The following is a 14,829-nucleotide window of genomic DNA, read 5'->3' as shown; positions in this document are numbered from 1 at the left end:
TTGATGTAATGTGTCTGTACCCACAACAGAAGTGTGTGGTGAGAGACCGCTGACCATCTGCTCAGGTTTATGTCAGTCCATCTATTACTGTGCCATTATCGGCTAAAACCCTAAACACAAAACAAGGCCAGATGTGTGATTACATGAGATTAGTTACTCTATAACAGTTTATGAAGGACCTCTGAGAGCAGCAGTAAATAAGCCCCTCCCCTCACACCTCACCCTGCGTCCTGATTGGCTGAGCTCTAATAGGCTGGTGAGACAGACATGATCAGTGCCAACATGATCCAACATCCCTGAAGATTCATAAAAACGCACACTAACCCAACCAGCCTAACACACACTAACCCAACCAGCCTAACACACACTAACCTAACCAGCCTAACCCACACTAACCTAACCAGCCTAACCCACACTAACCTAACCAGCCTAACCCACACTAACCTAACCAACCTAACCCACACTAACCTAACCAGCCTAACCCACACTAACCTAACCAGCCTAACCCACACTAACCTAACCAACCTAACACACTAACCTAACCAACCTAACCCACACTAACCTAACCAACCTAACCCACACTAACCTAACCAGCCTAACCCACACTAACCTAACCAGCCTAACCCACACTAACCTAACCACACTCTCTCCTAACCCTAACCCTAACACACACTAACCTAACCAGCCTAACACACACTAACCTAACCGACCTAACCCACACTAACCTAACCAGCCTAACCCACACTAACCTAACCAGCCTAACCCACACTAACCCAACCAGCCTAACCCACACTAACCCAACCAGCCTAACCCACACTAACCTAACCAGCCTAACCCACACTAACCCAACCAGCCTAACCCACACTAACCCAACCAGCCTAACACACACTAACCTAACCAGCCAAACCCACACTAACCCAACCAGCCTAACCCACACTAACCCAACCAGCCTAACCCACACTAACCCAAGCAGCCTAACCCACACTAACCCAAGCAGCCTAACCCACACTTACCCAACCAGCCTAACACACACTAACCTAACCAGCCTAACCCACACTAACCTAACCAGCCTAACACACACTAACCCAACCAGCCTAACACACACTAACCAAAGCAGCCTAACCCACACTTACCCAAGCAGCCTAACCCACACTAACCCAAGCAGCCTAACCCACACTAACCCAACCAGCCTAACCCACACTAACCCAACCAGCCTAACCCACACTAACCCAACCAGCCTAACCCACACTAACCCAACCAGCCTAACACACACTAACCCAAGCAGCCTAACCCACACTAACCTAACCAGCCTAACCCACACTAACCTAACCAGCCTAACCCACACTAACCCAACCAGCCTAACACACACTAACCTAACCAGCCTAACCCACACTAACCTAACCAGCCTTACCCACACTAACCCAACCAGCCTAACACACACTAACTCAACCAGCCTGACACACACTAACCCAGCCTAACTAACCCACACTAACCCAGCCTAACTAACCCACACTAACCCACACTAACCCAGCCTAACTAACCCACACTAACCCCTACTAACCCAGCCTAACTAACCCACACTAACCCAGCCAGCCTAACCCACACTAACCCAACCAGCCTAACCCACACTAACTCAACCAGCCTAACACACACTAACCCAACCAGCCTGACACACACTAACCCAGCCTAACTAACCCACACTAACCTAACCAGCCTAACCCACACTAACCCAACCAGCCTAGCACACACTAACCTAACCAGCCAAACCCACACTAACCCAACCAGCCTAACCCACACTAACCCAAGCAGCCTAACCCACACTAACCCAACCAGCCTAACACACCCTAACCTAACAAGCCTAACCCACACTAACCTAACCAGCCTAACACACACTAACCCAACCAGCCTAACACACACTAACCCAAGCAGCCTAACCCACACTAACCCAAACAGCCTAACCCACACTAACCCAAGCAGCCTAACCCACACTAACCTAACCAGCCTAACCCACACTAACCTAACCAGCCTAACACACACTAACCCAACCAGCCTAACCCACACTAACCCAACCAGCCTAACCCAACCAGCCTAACACACACTAACCCAACCAGCCAAACCCACACTAACCCAAGCAGCCTAACCCACACTAACCCAAGCAGCCTAACCCACACTAACCCAAGCAGCCTAACCCACACTTACCCAACCAGCCTAACACAAACTAACCCAAGCAGCCTAACCCACACTAACCCAAGCAGCCTAACCCACACTAACCTAACCAGCCTAACCCACACTAACCCAACCAGCCTAACACACACTAACCCAACCAGCCTAACCCACACTAACCCAAGCAGCCTAACACACACTAACCCAAGCAGCCTAACCCAGAATAACCTAACCAGCCTAACCCACACTAACCTAACCAGCCTAACCCACACTAACCTAACCAGCCTAACCCACACGAACCCAACCAGCCTAACACACACTAACCTAACCAGCCTAACCCACACTAACCTAACCAGCCTAACCCACACTAAACTAACCAGCCTAACACACACTAACTCAACCAGCCTGACACACACTAACCCAGCCTAACTAACCCATACTAACCCAGCCTAACTAACCCACACTAACCCAGCCTAACTAACCCACACTAACCCACACTAACCCCTACTAACCCAGCCTAACTAACCCACACTAACCCAGCCTAACTAACCCACACTAATCCAACCAGCCTAACACACACTAACCCAACCAGCCTAACACACACTAACCCAACCAGCCTAACACACACTAACCCAACCAGCCTAACCCACACTAACCCAAGCAGCCTAACACACACTAACCCAAGCAGCCTAACCCAGAATAACCTAACCAGCCTAACCCACACTAACCTAACCAGCCTAACCCACACTAACCTAACCAGCCTAACCCACACTAACCCAAGCAGCCTAACCCACACTAACCTAACCAGCCTAACCCACACTAACCTAACCAGCCTAACACACACTAACCCAACCAGCCTAACCCACACTAACCCAACCAGCCTAACCCAACCAGCCTAACACACACTAACCCAACCAGCCAAACCCACACTAACCCAAGCAGCCTAACCCACACTAACCCAAGCAGCCTAACCCACACTAACCCAAGCAGCCTAACCCACACTTACCCAACCAGCCTAACACAAACTAACCCAAGCAGCCTAACCCACACTAACCCAAGCAGCCTAACCCACACTAACCTAACCAGCCTAACCCACACTAACCCAACCAGCCTAACACACACTAACCCAACCAGCCTAACCCACACTAACCCAAGCAGCCTAACACACACTAACCCAAGCAGCCTAACCCAGAATAACCTAACCAGCCTAACCCACACTAACCTAACCAGCCTAACCCACACTAACCTAACCAGCCTAACCCACACGAACCCAACCAGCCTAACACACACTAACCTAACCAGCCTAACCCACACTAACCTAACCAGCCTAACCCACACTAAACTAACCAGCCTAACACACACTAACTCAACCAGCCTGACACACACTAACCCAGCCTAACTAACCCATACTAACCCAGCCTAACTAACCCACACTAACCCAGCCTAACTAACCCACACTAACCCACACTAACCCCTACTAACCCAGCCTAACTAACCCACACTAACCCAGCCTAACTAACCCACACTAATCCAACCAGCCTAACACACACTAACCCAACCAGCCTAACACACACTAACCCAACCAGCCTGACACACACTAACCCAGCCTAACTAACCCACACTAACCTAACCAGCCTAACCCACACTAACCCAACCAGCCTAACACACACTAACCTAACCAGCCAAACCCACACTAACCCAACCAGCCTAACACACACTAACCCAAGCAGCCTAACCCACACTAACCCAAGCAGCCTAACCCACACTAACCCAACCAGCCTAACCCACACTAACCCAACCAGCCTAACACACACTAACCCAACCAGCCTAACTAACACTAACCCAACCAGCCTAACCCACACTAACCCAACCAGCCTAACCCACACTAACCTAACCAGCCTAACCCACACTAACCCAACCAGCCTAACACACACTAACCCAAGCAGCCTAACCCACACTAACCTAACCAGCCTAACCCACACTAACCTAACCAGCCTAACCCACACTAACCCAACCAGCCTAACACACACTAACCTAACCAGCCTAACCCACACTAACCTAACCAGCCTAACCCACACTAACCCAACCAGCCTAACACACACTAACTCAACCAGCCTGACACACACTAACCCAGCCTAACTAACCCATACTAACCCAGCCTAACTAACCCACACTAACCCAGCCTAACTAACCCACACTAACCCCTACTAACCCGGCCTAACTAACCCACACTAACCCAGCCTAACTAACCCACACTAACCCAACCAGCCTAACACACACTAACCTAACCAGCCAAACCCACACTAACCCAACCAGCCTAACACACACTAACCCAACCAGCCTAACCCACACTAACCCAACCAGCCTAACACACACTAACCCAAGCAGCCTAACCCACACTAACCCAAGCAGCCTAACCCACACTAACCTAACCAGCCTAACCCACACTAACCCAACCAGCCTAACACACACTAACCCAAGCAGCCTAACCCACACTAACCTAACCAGCCTAACCCACACTAACCCAACCAGCCTAACCCACACTAACCCAACCAGCCTAACACACACTAACCCAAGCAGCCTAACCCACACTAACCTAACCAGCCTAACCCACACTAACCTAACCAGCCTAACCCACACTAACCTAACCAGCCTAACCCACACTAACCCAACCAGCCTAACACACACTAACCTAACCAGCCTAACCCACACTAACCTAACCAGCCTAACCCACACTAACCCAACCAGCCTAACACACACTAACTCAACCAGCCTGACACACACTAACCCAGCCTAACTAACCCATACTAACCCAGCCTAACTAACCCACACTAACCCAGCCTAACTAACCCACACTAACCCAACCAGCCTAACCCACACTAACCCAACCAGCCTAACCCACACTAACCCAACCAGCCTAACCCACACTAACCCAACCAGCCTAACCCACACTAACCCAACCAGCCTGACACACACTAACCCAGCCTAACTAACCCACACCAACCTAACCCAACCAGCCTAACACACACTAACCTAACCAGCCAAACCCACACTAACCCAACCAGCCTAACACACACTAACCTAACCAGCCTAACCCACACTAACCCAAGCAGCCTAACCCACACTAACCCAACCAGCCTAACACACACTAACCCGACCAGCCTAACCCACACTAACCCAACCAGCCTAACACACACTAACCCAACCAGCCTAACCCACACTAACCCAAGCAGCCTAACCCACACTAACCCAAGCAGCCTAACCCACACTAACCTAACCAGCCTAACCCACACTAACCCAACCAGCCTAACACACACTAACCCAACCAGCCTAACCCACACTAACCTAACCAGCCTAACCCACACTAACCCAACCAGCCTAACACACACTAACCCAAGCAGCCTAACCCACACTAACCTAACCCACACTAACCCAACCAGCCTAACACACACTAACCTAACCAGCCTAACCCACACTAACCTAACCAGCCTAACCCACACTAATTCAACCAGCCTAACACACACTAACTCAACCAGCCTGATACACACTAACCCAGCCTAACTAACCCATACTAACCCAGCCTAACTAACCCAGACTAACCCAGCCTAACTAACCCACACTAACCCACACTAACTAACCCACACTAACCCAACCAGCCTAACCCACACTAACCCACACTAACCCAACCAGCCTAACCCACACTAACCCAACCAGCCTAACCCACACTAACCCAACCAGCCTAACACACACTAACCCAACCAGCCTGACACACACTAACCCAGCCTAACTAACCCACACTAACCTAACCAGCCTAACCCACACTAACCCAACCAGCCTAACACACACTAACCCAACCAGCCTGACACACACTAACCCAGCCTAACTAACCCACACTAACCCATACTATCCCAGCCTAACTAACCCACACTAACCCACACTAACCCAACCAGCCTAACACACACTAACCCAACCAGCGTGACACACACTAACCCAGCCTAACTAACCCATACTAACCCAGCCTAACTAACCCACACTAACCCAGCCTAACTAACCCACACTAACCCAACCAGCCTAACACACACTAACCCAACCAGCCTGACACACACTAACCCAGCCTAACTAACCCATACTAACCCAGCCTAACTAACCCACACTAACCCATACTAACTAACCCACACTAACCCATACTAACCCAGCCTAACAAACCCACACTAATCCAGCCTAACTAACAGATAGGCTAGGTAGGTAGTATGTATCCGCTAGTCTACTGAACATCTCTGTTCCCCTTAAAACACAGCAGATGAGGAGTGTGTGTGTGTGTGTGTGTGTGTGTGTGTGTGGCTTTTGACCTTGATGTCCACATCCTGTTTTGTGTAAAAATACTTCCAGTGAGAAACGAGTGTGTGTTCATCCCTCTGTCCTGCTTTCCTGTGTTCAGAATTGCAGGCACTCTTCAGTTTTTGGTAGTGCAAACTGACTTTAATTAACATTAATTAACACCATTTTCAACATCACAAATAATAAAACTATCAAACATGGAATATAAAATAATCACAATACAATCATCAGTAAATGATGCATTTAATTCTACCTGAACTGAAAGAGTTAGGAGTGTCTTCATCTTGACCTCTTAACACTCTCACACACACACACACACACACACACACACACACACACACACACAGCCTTCCCATAATTCCGTGCAAACAGACCCAAACACACAACTGAGGCACACACTAAAATGCGTAATAAGACGCTTACAAGCCCGCAGCAGATCACACACACACACACACACACACACACACACACACACACACACACACACACACACACACACACACACACAACTATTGATACATCACTTCCTGTAAGAGATTCTGGGAATCTCTGAGCTTTACTGGAGTCACTGCTGTCCACATAAGCTTTTGACACACACACAATGAAAGCAGAGCAGCAGAAACAAACACAAGCAGAGTGTGTGAAAGAACCACCGCTGGACAACACATACACACATGGATCAGTCCCTGACCTCTGACCTCTCACACACAGCTAAATACCCACAAAACACTGCAGCAGATGAGAGACCAGAGTACAGTACAAACTGCCTGATGTTCTGAGTAAAGGGACAGCCGGAGTCGTCATCACAGACACGAGAGGGGGAGGAGGAGCAGGAGTAAACGAGAGGAGGAGCAGGAGTAAACGAGAGGAGGAGGAGCAGGAGTAAACGAGAGGGGGAGCAGGAGTAAACGAGAGGAGGAGCAGGAGTAAACGAGAGGGGGAGCAGGAGTAAACGAGAGGGGGAGCAGGAGTAAACGAGAGGGGGAAGAGGAGTAAACGAGAGGGGGAAGAGGAGTAAACGAGAGGAGGAGGAGGAGGAGCAGGAGTAAATGAGAGGAGGAGCAGGAGTAAACGAGAGGAGGAGCAGGAGTAAACGAGAGGAGGAGCAGGAGTAAACGAGAGGGGGAGCAGGAGTAAACGAGAGGGGGAAGAGGAGGAGCAGGAGTAAACGAGAGGGGGAAGAGGAGGAGCAGGAGTAAACGAGAGGGGGAAGAGGAGGAGCAGGAGTAAACGAGAGGAGGAGGAGTAAATGAGAGGGGGAAGAGGAGGAGTAAACAAGAGGGGGAAGAGGAGGAGGAGTAAACGAGAGGGGGAAGAGGAGGAGCAGGAGTAAACGAGAGGAGGAGGAGGAGTAAACGAGAGGGGGAAGAGGAGGAGCAGGAGTAAACGAGAGGAGGAGGAGGAGTAAACGAGAGGGGGAAGAGGAGGAGTAAACAAGAGGGGGAAGAGGAGGAGGAGTAAACGAGAGGAGGAGCAGGAGTAAACGAGAGGAGGAGCAGGAGTAAACGAGAGGAGGAGCAGGAGTAAACGAGAGGAGGAGCAGGAGTAAACGAGAGGAGGAGCAGGAGTAAACGAGAGGGGGAGCAGGAGTAAACGAGAGGGGGAGCAGGAGTAAACGAGAGGGGGAGCAGGAGTAAACGAGAGGGGGAGCAGGAGTAAACGAGAGGGGGAAGAGGAGGAGCAGGAGTAAACGAGAGGAGGAGGAGGAGTAAACGAGAGGGGGAAGAGGAGGAGTAAACAAGAGGGGGAAGAGGAGGAGGAGTAAACGAGAGGAGGAGCAGGAGTAAACGAGAGGAGGAGCAGGAGTAAACGAGAGGAGGAGCAGGAGTAAACGAGAGGAGGAGCAGGAGTAAACGAGAGGGGAAGCAGGAGTAAACGAGAGGGGGAGCAGGAGTAAACGAGAGGGGGAGCAGGAGTAAACGAGAGGGGGAAGAGGAGGAGCAGGAGTAAACGAGAGGAGGAGGAGGAGTAAACGAGAGGGGGAAGAGGAGGAGTAAACAAGAGGGGGAAGAGGAGGAGGAGTAAACGAGAGGAGGAGCAGGAGTAAACGAGAGGGGGAAGAGGAGGAGCAGGAGTAAACGAGAGGAGCAGGAGTAAACGAGAGGAGGAGCAGGAGTAAACGAGAGGGGGAAGAGGAGGAGCAGGAGTAAACGAGAGGAGGAGCAGGAGTAAACGAGAGGGGGAAGAGGAGGAGCAGGAGTAAACGAGAGGAGGAGCAGGAGTAAACGAGAGGGGGAAGAGGAGGAGCAGGAGTAAACGAGAGGAGGAGCAGGAGTAAACGAGAGGAGGAGCAGGAGTAAACGAGAGGGGGAAGAGGAGGAGCAGGAGTAAACGAGAGGAGGAGCAGGAGTAAACGAGAGGGGGAAGAGGAGTAAACGAGGGGGGGAAGAGGAGGAGGAGTAAACGAGAGGGGGAAGAGCAGGAGTAAACGAGAGGGGGAGGAGCAGGATATATATTTATATATATAAATTCACTTACTCACTGAGTGAGTGAGTGAGTGAGTGAGTGAGTGAGTTGGGACACTGTACAAATTGTGAATAAAAAAGCAATTCAATAATTTACACATATATCATACATTTATATTTTATTCACAATAGAATATAGAAAACATATCAGGTCAACTTATTAGGTCAACTGGCAACATGATTGGGAATATAAAAAGGGCCTCTCAGCGTGGCAATGGGTGCGTTTACATGCAGGTTCTTAAGACGATTATGCCTAATAATCTGACAATGAACATGGTCATGTAGCCGCGGTAACCCGTTTTCTTTTATCGGAGCAAGGTCATAAAAGGCTTAAGCAGAGGATCACCAATTCCCCCAATGCCGCGGGTGAAAAATAGCGGAGCAATATCAGAAAGGAGTTTCTCAGAGAAAAACTGCAAAGAGTTTGAAGTTATCATCATCTCCAGAGCATAATATCATCCAGAGATCCAGAGAATCTGGAACAATCTCTGTGTGTAAGGGTCAAGGGTCAAAACCAAACTGGATGCCCGTGATCTTCAGCCTTAGACGGCACTGCAAATCAATCAGAATCAAAATGTGAAGTTCTTTTTGGAAAACTGTGAGTGAGTGAGTGAGTGAGTGAGTGAGTGAGTGAGTGAATTTGAGTGTGCGTGTGTGTATATGAGTGAGTGAGTGAGTGAGTGAGTGAGTGAGTGAGTGAGTGTATATGAGTGAGTGAGTGAGTGAGTGAGTGAGTGAGTGAGTGAGTGAGTGAGTGAGTGAGTGAGTGAGTGAGTGAGTGAGTGAATATGAGTGAGTGAGTGAGTGAGTGAGTGAGTGAGTGAGTGAGTGAGTGAGTGAGTGAGTGAGTGAGTGAGTATGAGTGAGTGAATATGAGTGAGTTTGTGAGTGAGTGAGTTTGTGAGTGAGTGAGTTTGTGAGTGAGTGAGTATGAGTGAGTGAGTGAGTATGAGTGAGTGAGTGAGTATGAGTGAGTGAGTGAGTATGAGTGAGTGAGTGAGTATGAGTGAGTGAGTGAGTGAGTGAGTGAGTGAGTGAGTGAGTGAGTGAGTGAGTGAGTGAGTGTGTATATGAGTGAGTGAGTGAGTGAGTATGAGTGAGTGAATATGAGTGAGTTTGTGAGTGAGTGAGTTTGTGAGTGAGTGAGTTTGTGAGTGAGTGAGTATGAGTGAGTGAGTGAGTATGAGTGAGTGAGTGAGTATGAGTGAGTGAGTGAGTGAGTGAGTGAGTGAGTGAGTGAGTGAGTGAGTGAGTGAGTGAGTGAGTGAGTGTGTATATGAGTGAGTGAGTGAGTGAGTGAGTGAGTGAGTATGAGTTAGTGAGTTAGTGAGTTAGTGAGTGTGTATATGAGTGAGTGAGTGAGTGAGTGAATTTATGAGTGTGCGTGTGTGTATGTGAGTGAGTGAGTGAGTGAGTGAGTGAGTGAGTGAGTGAGTGAGTGAGTGAGTGAGTGAGTGAGTGAGTGAGTGAGTGAGAGAGTATATGAGTTAGTGAGTGAGTGTGCGTGTGTGTATATGAGTTAGTGAGTGAGTGAGTGAGTGAGTGTGTATATGATTGAGTGAGTGAGTGAGTGTGTATATGATTGAGTGAGTGAGTGAGTGAGTGAGTGAATGAGTGCAGCATTGGAAACATCAAACCAAAGAGCAAAGCCGTCTCCAATGTTATCTGGGACTAAACAGAGAGTACAGTCTGGCTAACTATCTCATCTCAGTCAGAAACACAACACACAGAGCGTTATTAACCAACTACAGGCTGAGTGACCACACGCTGGCCATAGAAAGAGGGCGGCATAAGAAGACATGGCTGCCCACAGAAGAGCGTATCTGTAGAGAGTGTAGATCAGGAGCAGTGGAGACAGAGGCACACTTCCTCCTCCACTGTGATAAATACACCGCCCTAAGAGACTCACTGGATGGGCAAATACAACACATTATCCCTGACTTCCAGTCACTACACCATCACGAAAAACTGAAGGTCTTACTCTGTGAAGGACCTGCTTCCACTTATATAGCACAGCATATCTATAAATGCCACAAATTGAGATGTACTGAGTGAACACATCCTGATTAATAATATATATATTGCTTATTATGTGTATATATAAATATAAATGTGAATATGTTTGATGTGTGTTTCTGTTCTGCTTTGTGAAATGCTTTGGCAATATGTACCCATGTATGTCATGCCAATAAAGCACAATTGAATTGAATTGAGTGAGTGAGTGAGTGAGTGAGTGAGTGAGTGAGTGAGTGAGTGAGTGAGTGAGTGAGTGAGTTTATGAGTGTGCATGTGTATATGAGTTAGTGAGTGAGTATATGAGTGAGTGAGTGGGTGAGTGAGTGAGTGAGTGAGTATATGAGTGAGTGAGTGAGTGAGTGAGTGAGTGAGTGAGTGAGTGAGTGAGTATGTGAGTGAGTATATGAGTTAGTGTGTGAGTGAGTATATGAGTTAGTGTGTGAGTGAGTGAGTGAGTGAGTGAGTGAGTGAGTGAGTGAGTGAGTGAGTGAGTGAGTGAGTGAGTGAGTTTATGAGTGTGCATGTGTATATGAGTTAGTGAGTGAGTGAGTGAGTGAGTGAGTATATGAGTTAGTGAGTGAGTGAGTATATGAGTTAGTGTGTGAGTGAGTATATGAGTTAGTGAGTGAGTGAGTATATGAGTTAGTGTGTGAGTGAGTATATGAGTTAGTGTGTGAGTGAGTGAGTGAGTGAGTGAGTGAGTGAGTGAGTGAGTGAGTGAGTGAGTGAGTGAGTGAGTGAGTGAGTTTATGAGTGTGCATGTGTATATGAGTTAGTGAGTGAGTGAGTGAGTGAGTGAGTATATGAGTTAGTGAGTGAGTGAGTATATGAGTTAGTGTGTGACTGAGCGAGTGAGTGAGTGTGTATATGAGTTAGTGTGTGAGTGAGTGAGTGTGTATATGAGTTAGTGTGTGAGTTAGTGAGTGAGTGAGTGAGTGAGTGAGTTTATGAGTGTGCATGTGTATATGAGTTAGTGAGTGAGTGAGTGAGTGAGTGAGTATATGAGTTAGTGAGTGAGTGAGTATATGAGTTAGTGTGTGACTGAGCGAGTGAGTGAGTGTGTATATGAGTTAGTGTGTGAGTGAGTGTGTATATGAGTTAGTGTGTGAGTTAGTGAGTGAGTGAGTGAGTATATGAGTTAGTGTGTGAGTGAGTGTATATATGAGTGAGTGTGTGAATTTATGAGTGTGCATGTGTATATGAGTTAGTGAGTGAGTGAGTGAGTGAGTGAGTGAGTGAGTTTATGAGTGTGCATGTGTATATGAGTTTATGAGTTAGTGAGTGAGTGAGTGAGTGAGTGAGTGAGTGAGTGTGTATATGAGTTAGTGTGTGAGTGAGTGAGTGTGTATATGAGTTAGTGTGTGAGTTAGTGAGTGAGTGAGTGAGTGAGTGAGTGAGTGAGTGAGTGAGTGAGTGAGTGAGTGAGTTAGTGAGTGTATATATGAGTGAGTGTGTGTGTATGAGTGAGTGAGTGAATTTATGAGTGTGCGTGTGTGTATAAGAGTTAGTGAGTGAGTGTATGTGCGCAAGTGAGTGAGTTAGTGAGTGAGTGTGTGTATATATAAATATATATATATATATGAGTAAGTGAGTGAGTGTATGAGTGTGTGTGTATATGAGTGAGGGAGTGAGGGAGTGAGTGAGTATGAGTTAGTGAGTGAGTTTATGTGTGTAAGTGAGTGAGCGAGTGAGTGAATATATATATGAGTGAGTGAGTGAGTATATGAGTGTGTGTGTATATGGGTGAGCGAGTGTGTGTATATGAGTGAATGAGTGAGTGTATATGTATGAGTGTATGTGTGTGAGTGAGTGAGTGAGTGAGTGAGTGAGTGAGTGTGTGTGTGAGTATGAGTGAGTGAGTGTATGTGTGTGTGAGTGAGTGAGTGTATGAGTGAGTGAGTGTGTGTGTGTGTGTGTGTGTGTGTGTGTGTGTGTGTGTGTGTGTGTGTGTGTGTGTGTGTGTGTGTGTGTGTGTGAGTATGAGTGAGTGAGTGAGTGTGTGTAAATATGAGTGTGTGGGGGGGGCGCTGTGAGCTGCTCTCTGTGACTGCAGATGGGACTCTCTCTTTAAGTGAACGTGATCAGTGTGTGTCATTTCGTCATTGATCAGTCAGTGTGTGAGAGTCGTTATTTCGTCATTAATCTATGTGTGTGTGTGTGTGTGTGTGTGTGTGTGTGTGTGTGTGTGTGTCTCACCATGAAGTCCGAGCTGAAGTTATCTTCTCCTTTCTGCTCGCCGCTCCTCAGGGCTTCTATGAATCTCTTCAGGATATTCCGCTCCATCCCGTCTTTCACTCACTCACTCACACACTCACACTCACTCACACACACACACACACACACACTCTCTCTCTCTCTCTCTCTCTCTCTCTCTCTCCTGTCACACTCACTCACTCACTCACTCACTCACACACACACACACTCACAGCGTGTGAGAATAAACACACATAAATATGTTGAGGAAAGGGTCTTTTGGGCGATTATTCCAGCATCTTATGGCCCCATGATCCTCTCCGTCCCCGCGATGAAACGGCGCGCAGAGGGCGAGCGGCGGCGCGCGCGTCGAGCTGCCGACAGGGTGAATATTCGCCGTAATAAATCACTTTTAATTGAACTCAGAAATGAGTTTTATTAATGAAATAAACAGAGCGCGCCCCTCCCTGCGGCTGCCACATTCACACTGCACACACACCCGGACCGCCCGACAGCCGCTGCCGCCGGACACGCCCCCTGCGGCACCTCGCGCTGTGATTGGGCCAGAACTCGGACTTCTGCAACGGCGATTGGACGAAACCTTCCTTCCATCAAAGACGCGCTCAGATTCCTTGTTCCTGACTGTCAGGTCTGATTGTCAATCACTAAGTCTCATGAGGTCATCTCTGATTGGCTGAATATGCCCCCGCCCACTTCCTTGAGCCAGGTTAGACCCGCCTCTTCCGCGCTGACATACGGGCATTTATCGCGTCACACACACACACACACACACACACACACGCATTGTCTCAGACTCATGCCGATTATTGATGTCTCTTGTGTTCCTCATTTCAGCGCTTTCTTCGTCCGGTCGAAGGATGTTCTCCTCCGCCAGAAAGCGCAGTTTAATCTTCATGATGAAGCAGCATTTCTAACATGCTCTGACATAAAGCTCATGTTTATATGCAGTCAGTCCTGAGGTGATGTGCTGTAAAAGTGTCTTTGTTTTCCTTTATTGTGATCAGAAATAGTTTCACTGGTATGAGTTTCTACAATGGCTGATTAAATGATCTGCTGCTTTATCTTCATGCATTGCTGACCTTTTATTGATTGTGCTTCATATTCAGAATAATTAAATATTACACTCGCTGACAATAAATTGCCTTTTTTTAATATGGGGTTTGGTTATGGTAGTACACTTTGTTTATTGTAGATTAAGTTGTTCAATCAGACACACACATATTGATTTTTTTAGCACATTTAAAGTGAAGGGCCTTTACCAAAGCCATAAAACTTCATTTTTGATAAACATAAAGACCACCGACATACAACTTGTGTGTGTTCAAGTGTGTGTAAGAATGAGTGTGAGTGGATGTGAGTGTACAAGTGTGTGTGTGTGTGAGAATGAGTGTACGAGTGTGTGTGAGAGCGAGTGTTTGTGAGAATGAGTGTGAGTGTACGAGTGTGTGTGAGAGTGGGTGTGAGTGTACGAGTGGGTGTGAGTTTACGAGTGTGTGGGTGTGAGTGTACAAGTGTGTGTGAGTGTACGAGTGTGTGTGAGAGTGTGTGTGAGTGTACGAGTGTGTGAGTGTACGAGTGTGTGTACGAGTGTGTGGGTGTGAGTGTACGAGTGTGTGTGAGTGTACGAGTGTGT

The 14,829-nt window shown here is 47.9% G+C and overlaps 1 protein-coding gene across 2 annotated transcripts in view; it reads right to left on the bottom strand.

Moving 5' to 3' along the window:
• ptpn12 (protein tyrosine phosphatase non-receptor type 12) overlaps positions 1-13,714 on the bottom strand; it is a 37,924-nt gene extending 24,210 nt beyond the window's left edge. Inside the window, exon 1 of one of the 2 annotated variants that reach the window (XM_067426855.1) lies at positions 13,179-13,714. In XM_067426855.1, coding sequence (XP_067282956.1) covers positions 13,179-13,265 — 87 coding nt within the window. In that variant the 5' untranslated portion in view covers positions 13,266-13,714. The remainder of the gene's footprint in view (positions 1-13,178) is intronic. The other variant, XM_067426856.1, reaches the window with a different exon arrangement.
• Between the last annotated feature and the right edge of the window lie 1,115 nt (positions 13,715-14,829).

This window comes from Pseudorasbora parva, chromosome 20 (assembly GCF_024679245.1).
Source record: "Pseudorasbora parva isolate DD20220531a chromosome 20, ASM2467924v1, whole genome shotgun sequence".
Lineage (NCBI taxonomy): Eukaryota > Metazoa > Chordata > Actinopteri > Cypriniformes > Gobionidae > Pseudorasbora > Pseudorasbora parva.
The sequence above is the reverse complement of the archived record's forward strand: the minus strand, read 5'-3'. Positions and strand labels throughout refer to the sequence as shown.